Below are 17797 nucleotides of genomic sequence, written 5' to 3' on the forward strand. Positions count from 1 at the left end.
TGTTAAAAGGAACCACCAGCTTTCATATGTTCTCATGTTCTGAGCAAGGAACTTAAACGTTAGCTTTCTTACATGGCACATATTGCACTATTACTTTCTTCTCCAACATTTTGTTTTTGCATTATTTAAACCAAATTGAACATGTTTCATTATTTATTTGAGGCTAAATTGATGTTATTGATGTATTATATTAAGTTAAAATAAGTTTTCATTCAGTATTGTTGTAATTGTCATTATTACAAATACATTTGAAAAAATCTGCCGATTTATCGGTATCGGCTTTTTTTGGTCCTCCAATAATCGGTTTTGGCTTTTTTTGGTCCTCCAATAATCGTTATCGGCGTTGAAAATCATAATCAGTCGTCCTCTAATCTGGTTTACATCCTTTACGTTGTGTAGAAAATATCAAGGATAAAGAGAATGTGTTTGTGACGATAAGATTGTGATTTTAGTTTTCTAACAAGATCATAGTAAATTATCATACATTACCTCATAACCAGAGAGCGTGTCAGCATGACGGAAACTCCCCTTTTTACCCAAGGGTATAAAGGGTTCTGTTAAAAATTAACATATCAGACTAAAACAGACCACAGCTGTAGCGAGGTCTAGGATAGTCACTACCACAAAACGCAACACGAGGTTGAAGAAGACAAAAGAACCTGTAACAATCCAATGCTACGGTTGAGTAGCTGTTCCTTATCTAAGAAGATGAATTTTAGTAGGACCGGTTATTCTCTTCAAAACATCGTTGCCTGCACTGCTTTCATCACCACTCTGGGATCATCGACACGGCTGATTAGCCGTCCTCAGGAGACCACTCTTCCATAACGAGTGCAAGTTAGCAGACAACTAAGAAGAAGGACATTGTGACCTCTTGTGGACAATCAGAGAAGAAGAAGGCCATCCGAAATAAGAAGGCCCAATCAAACCCTTCTCAATGCACGTAAATAATGCACGTAAATAATGCACGTAAATACATGCATTACTTCTTCCCCAAAAGAGCGGCTTTTCAGGGCAAGGTATTAGGGCTACTGTAAGTGTAGTTTGCAAATGTATCCAAGTGTTGCTTCTCTTTCTCGCTTTCTCTCTCTAACTCTCCATCTTGTGTAACAAGTGTCATATTGTGTTAGTCCACTAGGGACCTGTTGTCATCGCATTGAGTTTCTAATCGATAAGCTATACCGTGTGTGTATCCTATGTTATCATTTAGTTTCTTAGTAAATAAATAATCAAATCAATTTGTGTGGTATAGAATGATCAGTGAGACTCAGATTTCTGCAGATTCACGAAGTCTGCGATGTTCAAAAGGAGACTGATATGAGGAAATGATTCATTAGTGACTTTTGATTTGTATTCTATTTTATATTTATTTTTAATTCCAGGCCCCCGTCCCCGCAGGAGAGCTTTTGCCTCTTCGTAGGCCGTCATTGTAAATAAGAATTTGTTCTTAACTGACTTGTCTAGTTAAATAAAAAAATAAGTTAATTCGGGAGACGGTAACCTGTTAAACAAACTTTTTCCGTGGTGCCCCAATTTCCTAATGAGTTCATTGTTACGTGATTAATTTAATCTAATAACAACTAAACATAATGGGTAATTTTTCGATGAATAACAGTCATCACATTAATGATAGTCACATCATGACATACCTTATTTGCATAAGCATTCAGACCAGTGGTGTAGCTTCAGCCGGGGCAGCCGGTGCGGTCGCACCAGGGTGATTTCAAAATCAGTAATGTATGAACACAAAAGTTGAAGGCCAAGAATGAGAAAGCAAAAGAGGTATCAAAATTTGTTAAATTGGCTTCCTTTTTCAAATGCAGTTCAAGTGCAGCCATTGCTAGCACAAGCAATGTAGCGGGACCAGAAGAGGATGTAGGTTTATCGTCGCCAGCAGCAGCTTTTAGCGGGTCAAGTGAGCCAAGGCCAAGCTGTTCCATCGTGCCAGAAGAAGCAACTTTGACAGAGGAGGATACAGGTTGTCAGGTATCGGTGGATATGACCCTGAGCACAAGCCAGGTCGGACAAGCTATCCCCGGGCGGGGAGGAAGAGGAGCAGGGCGAGGCTAGAATCATGGCGGCTGAGGAAACAGGTGGAAGTGGGACAGACAGCCTTTTTACCTATCCAACTGATGGGACATTATGCAACAAATGTGGAAAAGTTAAACGTCATGTTATTGCATTAGGCTCGTGTAAGCCTGCTGGCCCATTCCCAAGAGTTGACGAAAGGCAGTGTTTTTCCAAGTTACAGTGCCTTGCGAAAGTATTCGGCCCCCTTGAACTTTGCGACCTTTTGCCACATTTCAGGCTTCAAACATAAAGATATAAAACTGTATTTTTTTGTGAAGAATTAACAACAAGTGGGACACAATCATGAAGTGGAACGACATTTATTGGATATTTCAAACTTTTTTAACAAATCAAAAACTGAAAAATTGGGCTATCCCTATCAGTTTTGCACATCGAGAGACTGAATTTTTTTCCCATTCCTCCTTGCAAAACAGCTCGAGCTCAGTGAGGTTGGATGGAGAGCATTTGTGAACAGCAGTTTTCAGTTCTTTCCACAGATTCTCGATTGGATTCAGGTCTGGACTTTGACTTGGCCATTCTAACACCTGGATATGTTTATTTTTGAACCATTCCATTGTAGATTTTGCTTTATGTTTTGGATCATTGTCTTGTTGGAAGACAAATCTCCGTCCCAGTCTCAGGTCTTTTGCAGACTCCATCAGGTTTTCTTCCAGAATGGTCCTGTATTTGGCTCCATCCATCTTCCCATCAATTTTAACCATCTTCCCTGTCCCTGCTGAAGAAAAGCAGGCCCAAACCATGATGCTGCCACCACCATGTTTGAAAGTGGGGATGGTGTGTTCAGCTGTGTTGCTTTTACGCCAAACATAACGTTTTGCATTGTTGCCAAAAAGTTCAATTTTGGTTTCATCTGACCAGAGCACCTTCTTCCACGTTTGGTGTGTCTCCCAGGTGGCTTGTGGCAAACTTTAACCGACACTTTTTATGGATATCTTTAAGAAATGGCTTTCTTCTTGCCACTCTTCCATAAAGGCCAGATTTGTGCAATATACGACTGATTATTGTCCTATGGACAGAGTCTCCCACCTCAGCTGTAGATCTCTGCAGTTCATCCAGAGTGATCATGGGCCTCTTGGCTGCATCTCTGATCAGTCTCCTTGTATGAGCTGAAAGTTTAGAGGGACGGCCAGGTCTTGGTAGATTTGCAGTGGTCTGATACTAATTTCAATATTATCGCTTGCACAGTGCTCCTTGGGATGTTTAAAGCTTGGGAAATCTTTTTGTATCCAAATCCGGCTTTAAACTTCTTCACAACAGTATCTCGGACCTGCCTGGTGTGTTCCTTGTTCTTCATGATGCTCTCTGCGCTGTTAACGGACCTCTGAGACTATCACAGTGCAGGTGCATTTATACGGAGACTTGATTACACACAGGTGGATTGTATTTATCATCATTAGTCATTTAGGTCAACATTGGATCATTCAGAGATCCTCACTGAACTTCTGGAGAGAGTTTGCTGCACTGAAAGTAAAGGGGCTGAATAATTTTGCACGCCCAATTTTTCAGTTTTTGATTTGTTAAAAAAGTTTGAAATATCCAATAAATGTTGTTCCACTTCATGATTGTGTCCCACTTGTTGTTGATTCTTCACAAAAAAATACAGTTTTATATCTTTATGTTTGAAGCCTGAAATGTGGCAAAAGGTCGCAAAGTTCAAGGGGGCCGAATACTTTCGCAAGGCACTGTATATTACACCACTACAACCAAGGCTGGAATCAAATTACCACGTACATGGCTATGTTATTCGGTCAAGCTAGATTGCGCGTATTGTTAGCCTTTCTGCCTGTTTGGAGATCGGAGTGCCCTTTTCTTCTCTGATGCGTGGGTGAATGGGATGAGAGATTGGCGCCATCTAACATCCATAATAGCATGTCATGAGACATCCCAGATTCACATGGGTGCCTGTTTGGTATATGAGTAATGAAGCTCAATGGCACTATTGACGCAGAAATGGAGAGAGGCGTGGGGTAACGCAGCACATTTCTGGCGACAGATGTTGGAGAGCATAGTTAATGTAACTCTCACACTTGCATCATGTAATTGGCGTTCAGAGGGCACCGTCGAAAGCTGGGGCAGGCCAACAGTGGGAATTTTCTCAGTATAATTGAACTGCTGTCATTTTACGACCCAGTTCTGAAATAACTTTTAGAACGCCCCGCAGGATCTGTTAAATATCTCAGTCTTTAAATCCAAAATGGGGTGATTTATGTCTTAGTCGAGCGAGTGAAGTGTGACATTCAGGGAGAGATGCAGGAAGCCCCATTTTTGTCTACTATAATGGACACCACCTGTATCCAGAGTAGACCAGTTAAGACAAGTTTATCGCTATGTGAGAGTGATGAGGGATGCAAATAATGTCGCCACAGATCTGACCATCACAGAGTCGTTTTGGGGATTTTTGGAGACTTGCTGACACATCAGCAGCTGAGCAACTTGATTTTGGAGTCCACCTGTGGTAAATTACATTGATTGTGCATGATTTGGAAAGGCACACACCTGTCTATATAAGGCCCCACAGTTGACAGTGCATGTCAAAGCAAAAAAGAAGGTCTTTAGTCAGGGAGGTGACCAAGAACACTCCGACAGAGCTCTTGAGTTCCTTGGTGGAGATGGGAGAACCTTCCAGAAGGGCAACCATTTCTGCAGCACTCCACCAATCAGGCCTTTATGGTAGTGGCCAGACGGAAGCCACTCCTTAGTACAATGCATATGGCAGTCCGCTTGAAGTTTTCCAAAAGGCACCTAAAGGACTCTCAGACCATGAGAAATACGATTCTCTGGTCTGATGAAACCAAGACTGAACTCTTTGGCCTGATTGCCAAGCGCCACGTCTGGAGGAAACCTGGCACCATCCCTACGGTGAAGCATGGTGGTGGCAGCATCATGCAGTGGGGATGTTTTTCAGAACCCAATCGAACATCTCTGGAGAGACCTGAAATTGGCTGTGCAGCAACGCTCCCCATCCAATGTGACAGAGCTTGAGAGGATCTGCAGAGAAGAATGGGAGAAACTCCCCAAACACAGGTGTGCCAATCTTGTAGCGTCATACCCGAGGCTGTAATCGCTGCCAAAGGTGCTTCAACAAAGTACTGAGTAAAGGGTCTTAATACTTATGTAAATGTGATTTAATGATAAATTTTTTATATAAATTTGATAATTTGTTAACCTGTTTTGCTTTGTCAATTTTGGGTATTGTGTGTAGATTGACTAGGGGGAAAAATTATGTAATCTATTTTATAATAAGGCTGTAATGTAACAAAATGTTGAAAAATTCAAGCGGTCTGAATACGGTCTTATTTTGGTCATATTGGTCCGCAGGCCTATAAAATGGGGGCCACATTTTGCCCATCCTGACTTACATGATGAGATTAGTATTTTATAGACGAAGGAGCAAGTTTATTTTTATTTGTCATATGCCAAGCATCGGTTTTCATGTCACCAGAATAAGACACCTCAATATTTATTGGAAAGGAGTATCAAGCTCATCACCTTGCACTTTCACCACCCTGTGAACTTCATAATTTGTCATCTATAGCTTAATAAACTGCATGCTTTCCTGTCATCGCATGACTCCATGTTTACTTTGATATGATGGTTATTATATCAATATTTGCACATTAGTTTTTTCACTGACAATTATCGCATAATTAATTTTACTGACAGAAAAAGATCCCAACTTGTCTAGCATATTTTGTTCTCTCTACATTTAGAAAGTTTACTGAAAAATGTTCTGTTTCCATTAGGCCTGTCATGACATTTTTTATCTGATGTACTTTACTCACATAAAAAGGTTGGATTTAAACATGCTTAATGCCAAATAAAATATTTAAAGATCATCGGGTTTCCAAGCCCAAAAACATTATCATGGTGTCTTTTTGTTCTAGTTTCATGAGGAATCACCAGTAAAGCCTTTTATCCCACTACTGTAATTTGGACGGCAGGTAGCCTAGTGGTTAGAGCGTTGGGCCAGTAACCGAAAGGTTGCTAGATCGAATCCCAGAGCTGTTGTTCTTCCCCTTCCCCTGAACAAGGCACTGTTCCAAGGCTGTCATTGTAAATAAGAATTTGTTCTTAATTAATTCCCTAGTTAAGTAAAGGTAAATAATTACTATACAAGCCTTGATCTCAGTCATACTGAGACCAAGGTCTCTTTTACAGATGAGCCCTGAATTACATAAATTACAGATCCATATAGCACATCCATATAAATACAAAATGCAAGCAGTTCTTGATACCTGAATACACTTGAAAGTGATTTGTTCCTGACGTGGAATATCTCTTGTATTCAGTTTTCTCTATTACTTCAGACTTCCAATGGTTGCTTGCCTCCAAACACTGAACATTTAATTTGGTCTCATTCACTCTATATCACAGGGGGGTTTGCAATTGTGTTCCTGGTACGAACCAGCCAGGGGCTCCGCTGTGCCCTCAAGAGGATGTATGTCAACAATGAGCACGACCTGCAGGTGTGCAAGCGAGAGATCCAGATTATGGTGAGTTGCTGTGGGATTACCCCACGGCATGCTTGAAAAGGGAGCTATTAAGTCTAGTTCTCTCCTTTGCTCACATGAAAACACATACATGACACGCATACAGGCAGCTCTACAAACTGCAGCATGTTATGTATCAGCAACAATGATTTGCAACCAAATTATCCTCAGGAGACAAAGTTTGAATTTGAGTGGCATGATAATGTTCACTCTGTCTTTTATTGTAATGTGGTTGTCCTTGTGCTATCGCAGAAGGACCTGGTCGGCCATAAGAACATTGTTGGCTATCTGGACTCTAGTATCACCACTTGTGGAGGAGGAGATGTGTGGGAAGTGCTCATCCTCATGGACTACTGTAAAGGTGAGTGCTTACTGAAGGATCTGTGTTCAATCAAGTGTACAGTGCCTTGCGAAAGTATTCGGCCCCCTTGAACTTTGCGACCTTTTGCCACATTTCAGGCTTCAAACATAAAGATATAAAACTGTATTTTTTTGTGAAGAATCAACAACAAGTGGGACACAATCATGAAGTGGGACGACATTTATTGGATATTTCAAACTTTTTGAACAAATCAAAAACGGAAAAATTGGGCGTGCAAAATTATTCAGCTCCTTTAAGTTAATACTTTGTAGCGCCACCTTTTGCTGCGATTACAGCTGTAAGTCGCTTGGGGTATGTCTCTATCAGTTTTGCACATCGAGAGACTGAATTTTTTCCCCATTCCTCCTTGCAAAACAGCTCGAGCTCAGTGAGGTTGGATGGAGAGCATTTGTGAACAGCAGTTTTCAGTTCTTTCCACAGATTCTCGATTGGATTCAGGTCTAGACTTTGACTTGGCCATTCTAACACCTGGATATGTTTATTTTTGAACCATTCCATTGTAGATTTTGCTTTATGTTTTGGATCATTGTCTTGTTGGAAGACAAATCTCCGTCCCAGTCTCAGGTCTTTTGCAGACTCCATCAGGTTTTCTTCCAGAATGGTCCTGTATTTGGCTCCATCCATCTTCCCATCAATTTTAACCATCTTCCCTGTCCCTGCTGAAGAAAAGCAGGCCCAAACCATTATGCTGCCATCACCATGTTTGACAGTGGAGATGGTGTGTTCAGGGTGATGAGCTGTGTTGCTTTTACGCCAAACATAACATCTTGCATTGTTGCCAAAAAGTTACATTTTGGTTTCATCTGACCAGAGCACCTTCTTCCACATGTTTGGTGTGTCTCCCAGGTGGCTTGTGGCAAACTTTAAACAACACTTTTTATGGATATCTTTAAGAAATGGCTTTCTTCTTGCCACTCTTCCATAAAGGCCAGATTTGTGCAATATACGACTGATTGTTGTCCTATGGACAGAGTCTCCCACCTCAGCTGTAGATCTCTGCAGTTCATCCAGAGTGATCATGGGCCTCTTGGCTGCATCTCTGATCAGTCTTGTCCTTGTATGAGCTGAAAGTTTAGAGGGACGGCCAGGTCTTGGTAGATTTGCAGTGGTCTGATACTCCTTCCATTTCAATATTATCTCTTGCACAGTGCTCCTTGGGATGTTTAAAGCTTGGGAAATCTTTTTGTATCCAAATCCGGCTTTAAACTTCTTCACAACAGTATCTCGGACCTGCCTGGTGTGCTCCTTGTTCTTCATGATGCTCTCTGCGCTTTTAACGGACCTCTGAGACTATCACAGTGCAGGTGCATTTATACGGAGACTTGATTACACACAGGTGGATTGTATTTATCATCATTAGTCATTTAGGTCAACATTGGATCATTCAGAGATCCTCACTGAACTTCTGGAGAGAGTTTGCTGCACTGAAAGTAAAGGGGCTGAATAATTTTGCACGCCCAATTTTTCAGTTTTTGATTTGTTAAAAAAGTTTGAAATATCCAATAAATGTCGTTCCACTTAATGATTGTGTCCCACTTGTTGTTGATTCTTCACAAAAAAAATACAGTTTTATATCTTTATGTTTGAAGCCTGAAATGTGGCAAAAGGTCGCAAAGTTCAAGGGGGCCGAATACTTTCGCAAGGCACATTAGTTCATTCCTCAAAAGTGACTATGAAAGGTAGAAATAAAGGTGGGCCACTGTCACTCCACTTGTAGTCCACATGAGGGCGCTTTCTGTCTAACTATATTCTGTCCTCCATATAGGCCTAACGCTGTGGTGGTGACTTTCTTTAAATGTTGTGTTTAACCGTTCAGTTTTTCCACAAAAAATGTGAAGGTGTAGATAATGTGATTGTTTAAGCGTATCTCTAGGAAATACTTGTTTTAAATCAAAGCCTTGTTTTTTTCAGGACTGTTCATATCAAACATTTCTTACTTCTGTCTTTGTATCTTTGCAACTCATTTGACTTCTGTGCTGCACCAGGTTGTTTTCCCAGGATGTGAATGCATGTTCAAACTTGCTGTTCTAAGAATGTATAAAATAGGCCTGCGTGAACTAAAAACCTACCCCCTTTAAGAAAAATATGTTTCCTTTGAACTGTGAATGTTGCCATTATTTTGCTAGTGTTGTTATCCATTGTGACATTGGGCTTTCTAGCACTCTTTCACTCCAAGGCTAACTTTACGTATCACGCTAACAGCTAGTCAAGCACGGCCAATCTGGGGTCATATATTTCATTCTTTCTTTCGTTCACAGAATAATTTGCTCTTTATAATGGAATGATAGAGCAGCCTAACCTTTTCCACTCTATTGGAGAACTGTCACAATGAAGAGGACACTTAAGTGTTCATTGAAAGACAACACATGTCTGAAATTATTAAAAGGTTGTGAGGAATTGGCTCTAAGTTTTGTGTATTGGACAATTTTTTATTTAATTTTATCTCTGTGGTTCAACCTTGAAGACCATACATACTGTAGAGACGGTTTTATAAATGTATCAACATGTTGATAATACAATGTTTGATATACTGTACAGTAGATCCTACTACTCAGACTGCATTTCCTTCAGTGAGCTTTATCCCGATTTTCATACCGTCATACTGTTTCTGTACCATACCGGGGTGTACGATTTTACCAATTGTGCACACAAGGGGCGCTATTTCAACAAAAAACTAATAAATATAAACTTTTTTTTATTTTATTTTTATTTTTTTTTATTTTTATTTACCCTTTTTCTCCCCAATTTCGTGGTATCCAATTGTTGTAGTAGCTACTATCTTGTCTCATCGCTACAACTCCCGTACGGGCTCGGGAGAGACGAAGGTTGAAAGTCATGCGTCCTCCGATACACAACCCAACCAAGCCGCACTGCTTCTTAACACAGCACGCATCCAACCCGGAAGCCAGCCGCACCAATGCGCCGGAGGAAACACCGTGCACCTGGCCACCTTGGTTAGCGCACACTGCGCCCAGCCCGCCACAGGAGTCGCTGGTGCGCGATGAGACAAGGACACCCCTACCGACCAACCCGGGCGACGCTAGGCCAATTGTGCGTCGCCCCACGGACCTCCCGGTCGCGGCCGGTTACGACAGAGCCTGGGCGCGAACCCAGGAACTCTGATGGCACAGCTGGCGCTGCAGTACAGCGCCCTTAACCACTGCGCCACCCGGGAAAAAAAGAAACATCCCCTTTTCAGGACCCTGTTTTTCAAAGATAATTCATAAATATTCAAACAACTTCACAGATCTTCATTGTAAAGGGTTTTAAAACTGTTTCCCATGCTTGTTCAATGAACAATAAACAAATAATGAACATGCACCTATGGAACGGTCATTAAGACACTAACAGCTTACAGACAGTAGGTAATTAAGGTCACATTTATGAAAACTTAGGACACTAAAGAGGCCTTTCTACTGACTCTGGGGGAAAAAAACAAAAGAAAGATGCCCAGGGTCCCTGCTCATCTGCGTGAACGTGCCTTAGGCATGCTGCAAGGAGGCATGAGGACTACAGATGTGGCCAGGGCAATACATTTAAATGTCTGTACTGTGAGACTGCTAAGACAGGGCTACAGAGACAGGACAGACAGCTAATCGTTTTCGCAGTGGCAGACCACATGTAACAACACATGCACAGGATCGATACATCCGAACATCACACCTGCGAGACACGTACAGGATGGCAACAACAACTGCCCGAGTTACACCAGGAACGCACAATCCCTCCATCAGTGCTCAGACTGTCCGCAATGGGCTGAGAGAGGCTGGACTGACGGCTTGTAGGCCTGTTGTAAGGCAGGTCCTCACCAGACATCACCGACAACAACGTTGTCTATGGGCACAAACCCACCGTCGCTGGACCAGACAGGAATGGCAAAAAGTGCTCTTCACTTGCCTATGGGCACAAACCCACCGTTGCTGGACCAGACAGGACTGGCAAAAATTGCTCTTTGACGAATTGCGGTTTTGTCACATCAGGGGTGATGGTTCAGATTCACATTTATCTTTGAAGGAATGAGCGTTACACTTTTAGCCACTTAGCTAGCAAGTTAGCAAACCAAATGCATAGCTGGAGCCCCTGAGCTGGATGTAATTTATTTGAGACATCTTAGATTTTTTATAGTTCTACTTCACTGATAGTTAGTTATAAGCAGTGGCGCAGCACGCACCCCAGCAGCCCACTGCGATGTTGAAAATCATATTGTTGGTATTTTGAAACACCCTGGTATACGGTATATTGCTCAAGCCTAGTGAGCTTCCACATCATAGCTATATAACACCATGTGCAACCACTGAGTAAAGGCCCCTATTGTGAAGTGGTCATTTTAGATTATCAAGAGACTGAGTCTGAGTGCAAGATAGGTGTGACTGAGTGTGGCTGTAAGCTCCATTCCCAGTGTGTGTTCAGTAATGAAATTGTGTGGTGTATCTTTGCAGGAGGCCAGGTGGTGAACCTGATGAACCAGCGTCTGCAGACAGGCTTCACCGAGGCAGAGGTACTGCAGATCTTCTGTGATACGTGTGACGCCGTGTCTCGACTGCACCAGGGCAAGACACCCATCATCCACAGGGACCTTAAGGTATGCGGAGGACAGATGTATGATTTTAATTTGATCACCCGGTTGCAGGAGAACTTTCCTGCAATGTGGGAAATGTAAAACTTATAGTGTATTTGAGGTTTAAAAAAGCTTCTGAAGTTTGTAATTTCCACTTTGATATTTCAGACATGATTTTCCCTTACGAGTGATGTATCAACCCCCCCAAAAATTCCATTAATTATAATTCACATGAAAATTCACTGTTGCTGCAGGATTATTTTCCTGCTGTAACAAACTGGCTCAAATTAAGATCCTACATCTGTAGGAACCCTCTCCTGTGTTTTCCCCACCTCCCTTCTCTGCTCTTGGTCCCTCTCTCCTCATCTTCTTATTGGCTTAGTCTTGCTGTTATGTAGGCAAGCTGTTACCGGTATTTATATATGCCATTCAGCAGACAATTTTTTTTATCCAATTCACATTATATATTTTTTAAATAGCGTGACCATTACGTGACTCATTCTGTAGTTCTCTGGCTCTGTTTGACTCTTCTTCTCTTTTGTGTTTCTGCAGGTCGAAAACATCCTGTTACATGATAAGGGTCACTACGTGCTGTGTGACTTCGGAAGCGCCACCAATAAGTTCCAGAACCCACAGACCGAAGGAGTGCCAGTAGTCGATGAGGAAATAAAAAAGTTTGTCAACCGACAGTCAGAAGTTTACATACAACTTAGCCAAATACATTTAAACTCAGTTTTTCACAATTCCTGACATTTAATCCTAGTAAAGATTCCCTGTCTTAGGTCAGTTAGGATCACCACTTTATTTTAATAATGTGAAATGTCAGAATAATAGTAGAGCGAATGATTTATTTCAGCTTTTATTTCTTTCATCGCATTCCCAGTGGGTCAGAAGTTTACATATACTCAATTAGTATTTGGTAGCATTGCCTTTAAATTGTTTAATGTGGGTCAAATGTTTCGGGTAGCTTTCCACAAGCTTCCCACAATAAGTTGGGTGAATTCCTCCTGACAGAGCTGGTGTAACTGAGTCAGGGTTGTAGGCCTCCTTGCTCGCACATGCTTTTTCAGTTCTGCCCACAAATTGTATATAGGATTGAGGTCAGGGCTTTGTGATGGCCACTCCAATACCTTGCCTTTGTTGTCCTTAAGTCATTTTGCCACAACTTTGGAAGTATGCTTGGGGTCATTGCCCATTTGGAAGACCCATTTGCGACCAAGCTTCAACTTCCTTATTGATGTCTTGAGATGTTGCTTCAATATATCCACATAATTTTCCTACCTCATGATGTCATCTATTTTGTGAAGTGCACCAGTCCCTCCTGCAGCAATGCACCCCCACAACATGATCTTGCCAACCCTGTGCTTCACGGTTGGGATGGTGTTCTTCGGCTTGCAAGCCTCCCCCTTTTTCCTCCAAACATAACGATGGTCATTATGGCAAAACAGTTCTATTTTTGTTTCATCAGACCAAAGGACATTTCTCCAAAAAGTAAGATGTTTGTCCCCATGTGCAAACTGTAGTCTGGCTTTTTTATGGCGGTTTTGGTTGCTGAGCGAACTTTCAGGTTATGTCGATATAGGATTTGTTTTACTGTGGCTTTAGATACTTTTGTACCTGTTTCCTCCAGTATCTTCACATGGTCCTTTGCTGTTGTTCTTGGATTGAATTGCACTTTTCGCACCAAAGTACGTTCATCTCTAGGAGACAGAACACGTCTCCCTCCTGAGCGGTATGACGGCTGAGTGGTCCCATGGTGTTTATACTTGCTTACTATTGTTTGTACAGATGAACGTGGTACCTTCAGGCATTTGGAAATCTCTCCCAAGGATGAACCAGAGTTGTGGAGGTCTACAATTGTTTTTCTTAGGTCTTGGCTGATTTGTTTTGATTTTCCCATGATGTCAAGCAACCAGGCACTGAGTTTGAAGGTAGGCCTTGAAATACATCCACAGGTACACCTCCAATTGACTCAAATTATGTCAATTAACCTATCAGAAGCTTCTAAAGCCATGGCATAATTTTCTGGAATTTTCCAAGCGGTTTAAAGGCACAGTCAACTGTGATACAGTGAATTATAAGTTAAATAATCTGTCTGTAAACAACTGTGGGAAAAATTATGTCCTTACCGACTTGCCAAACTATAGTTTGTTAACAATAAATTTGTGAAGTGATTGAAAACTAGTTTTAATGACTTCAACCTAAGAGTATGTAAACTTACGACTTCAACTGTATATGCGTACCATTTCATTTTTTTTGAAAAAAACTTTTTTACAGCCATAGAAAAGTCCTTTCAAAGTCCACCTGAGCCGAGCCTTTTCGAAATTAGTGTTCGTTAGATAAAGCTTATGATGTTCATCTTCCTGTTTGTGACCTTGTTCTGTTCTCTCTCAGGTACACCACTCTGTCATATCGTGCTCCTGAGATGGTAAACCTCTACAACAGCAAGATTATCACTACTAAAGCTGACATATGGGTGAGTGGATGTTGTATTTTAGATATATGCTTTAGTCATGGTATCAGTGCCAGCTTCTGATTTGTATGGGGCTTTTTTACAATACACTTTTCAGCAATTTGTCACAGAATGCCCATGAAAATGTTAAAGAATATAAATAAACTAAATGAAAACTTATAGCAAGTCTTTGGCCAGTGGCAATAGGAATCTCAGGTAGTTGGTACAGTAGGACATTTGAAAATACATATTTGTGTGGAGAAGCCTTTCCCATCTTGTTTCTCAAGGCATTTGGATGTTTGTTCTAAATTTTATATAACTTAATTAGTGTGTGTGTGTGTTGATGCAGGTAGCCTAGAGGTTAAGAGCATTGTGTTTGTGTGGTGTGTGTGTTCCCTCCCTCCCTCCAGGCAATGGGCTGTTTGCTGTATAAGCTGTGCTACTTCACTCTACCCTTTGGGGAGAGCCAGGTGGCCATCTGTGATGGCAGTTTCACCATTCCTGACAATTCCCGCTACTCCTACGACCTGCACTGCCTCATCCGTCAGTGTTCCACCACTCACTGTATCTGCTATGAAAATTAGTGTAGATTCTACAGTGACATTACATATTTTAGAAGTACACTATATTTACAAAAGTATGTGGACACCCCTTCAAATTAGTGGATTCCGCTGTTTTAGCCACACCCATTGCAGACGGGTATAAAATTGAGCACACCGCCATGCAATCTCCATAGACAAACACTGGCAGTAGAATGGCCTTACTGAAGAGCTTAGTGACTTTCAACGTGGCACCGTCATAGGATGCCACCTTTCCAACAAGTCAGTTTGTTAAATGTTTGCTCTGCAAGAGCTGCCCCGGTCAACTGTAAGCTGTGTTATTGTAAATTAGAAACGTTTAAGAGCAACAATGGCTCAGCCTTGAAGCGCTAGGCAACACAAGCTCACAAAACGGGACCGCTGAAGCGAATCGTGTTTAAAAATCGTCTGTCCTCCATTGCAACACTCACTACCGAGTTCCAAACTGTCTCTGAATGTAGCATCAGCACAAAGCTGTTCGTCAGGGGCCTCATGAAATGGGTTTCCATGGCCGAGCAGCTGCACACAAGCCTAAGATCACCATGCCCAATGCCGAACGTCGGCTGGAGTATTGTAAAGCTCGCCGCCATTAAGGCAGTGGATACGCATTCTCTGGAGTGATGAGTTATGCTCCACCATCTGGCAGTCCAACGGACTAATCTGGGTTTGGCGATGCCAGGAGAACGCTACCTGCGCCAATGCGTAGTGCCAACTGTAAATTTTGGTGGAGGAGGAATAATGGTCTGGGGCTGTTTTTCATGGTTCGGGCTAGGCCCCTTAGTTCTGGTGAAGGGAAATCTTAATACTACAGCATAAAATCAAATCAAATTGTATTAGTCACATGCGCCGAATACAACTGGTGTAGACCTTACAGTGAAATGCTCTATCCAACAATGCAGTTTAAAAAAATACGGATAAGAATAAGAAATACTAGTAAGAAGTAATTAAAGAGCAGCAGTAAAATAACAATGGCGAGACTATATACAGGGGCGTATCGGTACAGATTCAATGTGCGGGGATACCGGTTAGTTGAGGTAATAATTAAATGTAAGAAGTGGTTTTAAAGTGACTATGCATAGATGATAACAACAGAGAGTAGCAGCGGTGTAAAAGAGGGGGGGGGATGCAAATAGTCTGGGTAGCCATTTAATTATTTACCGGTCTTGTTAAGAATTCTCATTACTTGGGGGTAGAAGCTGTTTAGATGCCTCTTGGACCTAGACTTGGCGCTCCGGTACCGCTTGCTGTGCAGTAGCAGAGAGAACAGTCTCTGACTAGGGTGCCTGGATTCGTTGACAATTTTTAGGGCCTTCCTCTGACACCGCCTGGTGTAGAGGTCCTGGATGGCAGGAAGCTTGGCCCCGGTGATGTTCTGGGCCGTTCGCACTACCGTCTGTCGTGCCTTGAGATCGGAGGCCAAGCAGTTGCCATACCAGGAAGTGATGCTCTTGATGGTGCAGCTGTAGAGCCTTTTGAGGATCTGAGGACCCATGCCAAATCTTTTCAGTCTCCTGAGGGGGAATAGGTTTCGTCTTACCCTCTTCACGACTGTCTTGACCTTCTAGACATTTCTGAATTATTCTAGACGATTGTGTGATTCTAACTTGGTGCAACAGTTTGGGGAAGGCCCTTTCCTGTTTCAGCATGACAATGCCCCCGTGCACAAAGCAAGGTCTATACAGAAATGTTTTGTTGAGATTGGTGTGGAAGAACTTGACTGGCCTACACAGAGCCCTGACCTCAATCCCATTGAACACCTTTGGGATGATTTAGAACGCCGACTGTGAGCCAGGCCTAATCGCTCAACATTAGTGCACGACCTCACTAATGATATTGTGGCTGAATGGAAGCAAGTCCCCCCAGCAATGTTCCAACATCTAGTGGACAGCCTTAACCAGAAGAGTGGAGGCTGTTATAGCAGCAAAGGGGGACCATCTCCATATGAATGCCCATGATTTTGGAATGAGATGTTTGATGAGCAGGTGTCCACATACTTTTGTTCACTTAGTGTATATAGTATCAGTTCTGTACAACATGTTACCTCTTCATCTAACCATGCTTAATCTACCCGTTGTGGGATAGTCAGTGTGTTGCTTTTGTCTCTTATGTTGTGGTTTGATTGGTGTCTCACTTTTTCTCTCTCATTTCCACCTCTCCTTCTCATTCTGTTTGTGTTTGTCAGGGTACATGCTGGAGCCCGACCCTGACAAAAGACCTGACATCTACCAGGTGTCCTACTTTGCTTTTAAACATGCTCGTCGGGACTGCCCTGTTCAGAATGTTAAGGTCAGTCTTTCTCTGCTCTGCGGAAAGTCTACACTGAGTGCACAAAACATTAGGAACACCTTCCTATTATTGAGTTGCACTGCCTTTTGCCCTCAGAACAGCCTCAGTTCATTGGGGCATGGACTCTACAAGGTGTCAAACGCATTCCACAGGGATGCAGGCCCATGTTGACTCCAATGCTTCCCACAGTTGTGTGAAGTTGGCTGGGTGTCCTTTGATTGGTGGACCATTCTTGAGTCACAGGAAACTGTTGAGTGTGAAAAACCCAGCAGTGTTGCAGTTCTTGACGCACTCAAACTGGTGCGCATGGCACCTACTACCATACCCCGCTCAAAGGCGCTTAAAACTTTTGTTTTGCCCATTCACCTTCTGAATGGCACATCTCAATTATCTCAAGGCTTAGAAATCATTCTTTAACCTGTCTCCTCCCCTTCCTCGACACTGATTTTGAAGTGGATTTAACAAGTGACATCAATAAGGGATTATAGCTTTCACCTGATTTCACCTAAGTCTATGTCATGGAAAGAACAGGTGTCCTTAATGTTTTGTACACTGTGTATGTGGGTCAGTCAATCTCTGTGCTAGGGTGTCTCTCTCTAGTGTTTCCTGTATGTTTGTCTCTCTCTGCTCTGAGATTGGCCTCAGGCCAGATCTACCAATGTTCTATTCAATCCATGCCTGAATCTACTGAATGTGCTTGTCATATGGATCCATTCCCTCCCAAATATGAATTTACAATACTTTTACCTCTAATCATATAGAACTCTCCAATTCCTGCTCAACTCCCTGAGCCAATCAAAGCCAGTGAGGCTGCTGCAGCGAAGAAGAACCAGAGCCAGACACAGAGTAAGGCCAGGTAGGTTTGTGGTGTTTGTTATACAGGGGGCTGCCTGAGTAATCTTGTAGTTGTTGTTATTATACGCAGCAGTATTGAGGCCAGTATCCATGTTTTTTTAGTTG

General features: G+C 42.3%; 1 protein-coding gene across 1 annotated transcript in view; it reads left to right on the top strand.

The window, feature by feature from the left end:
* Positions 1-17797, top strand: part of LOC139422905 (AP2-associated protein kinase 1-like) — a 51153-nt gene that overhangs the window by 12655 nt on the left and 20701 nt on the right. Inside the window, exons 2-9 of the mRNA XM_071174368.1 lie at positions 6466-6584; positions 6834-6942; positions 11403-11545; positions 12074-12195; positions 13916-13997; positions 14384-14516; positions 16734-16837; positions 17599-17693. Coding sequence (XP_071030469.1) covers positions 6466-6584; positions 6834-6942; positions 11403-11545; positions 12074-12195; positions 13916-13997; positions 14384-14516; positions 16734-16837; positions 17599-17693 — 907 coding nt within the window. The remainder of the gene's footprint in view (positions 1-6465; positions 6585-6833; positions 6943-11402; positions 11546-12073; positions 12196-13915; positions 13998-14383; positions 14517-16733; positions 16838-17598; positions 17694-17797) is intronic.

This window comes from Oncorhynchus clarkii, chromosome 12 (genome assembly GCF_045791955.1).
Source record: "Oncorhynchus clarkii lewisi isolate Uvic-CL-2024 chromosome 12, UVic_Ocla_1.0, whole genome shotgun sequence".
In the NCBI taxonomy this organism is placed as follows: domain Eukaryota; kingdom Metazoa; phylum Chordata; class Actinopteri; order Salmoniformes; family Salmonidae; genus Oncorhynchus; species Oncorhynchus clarkii.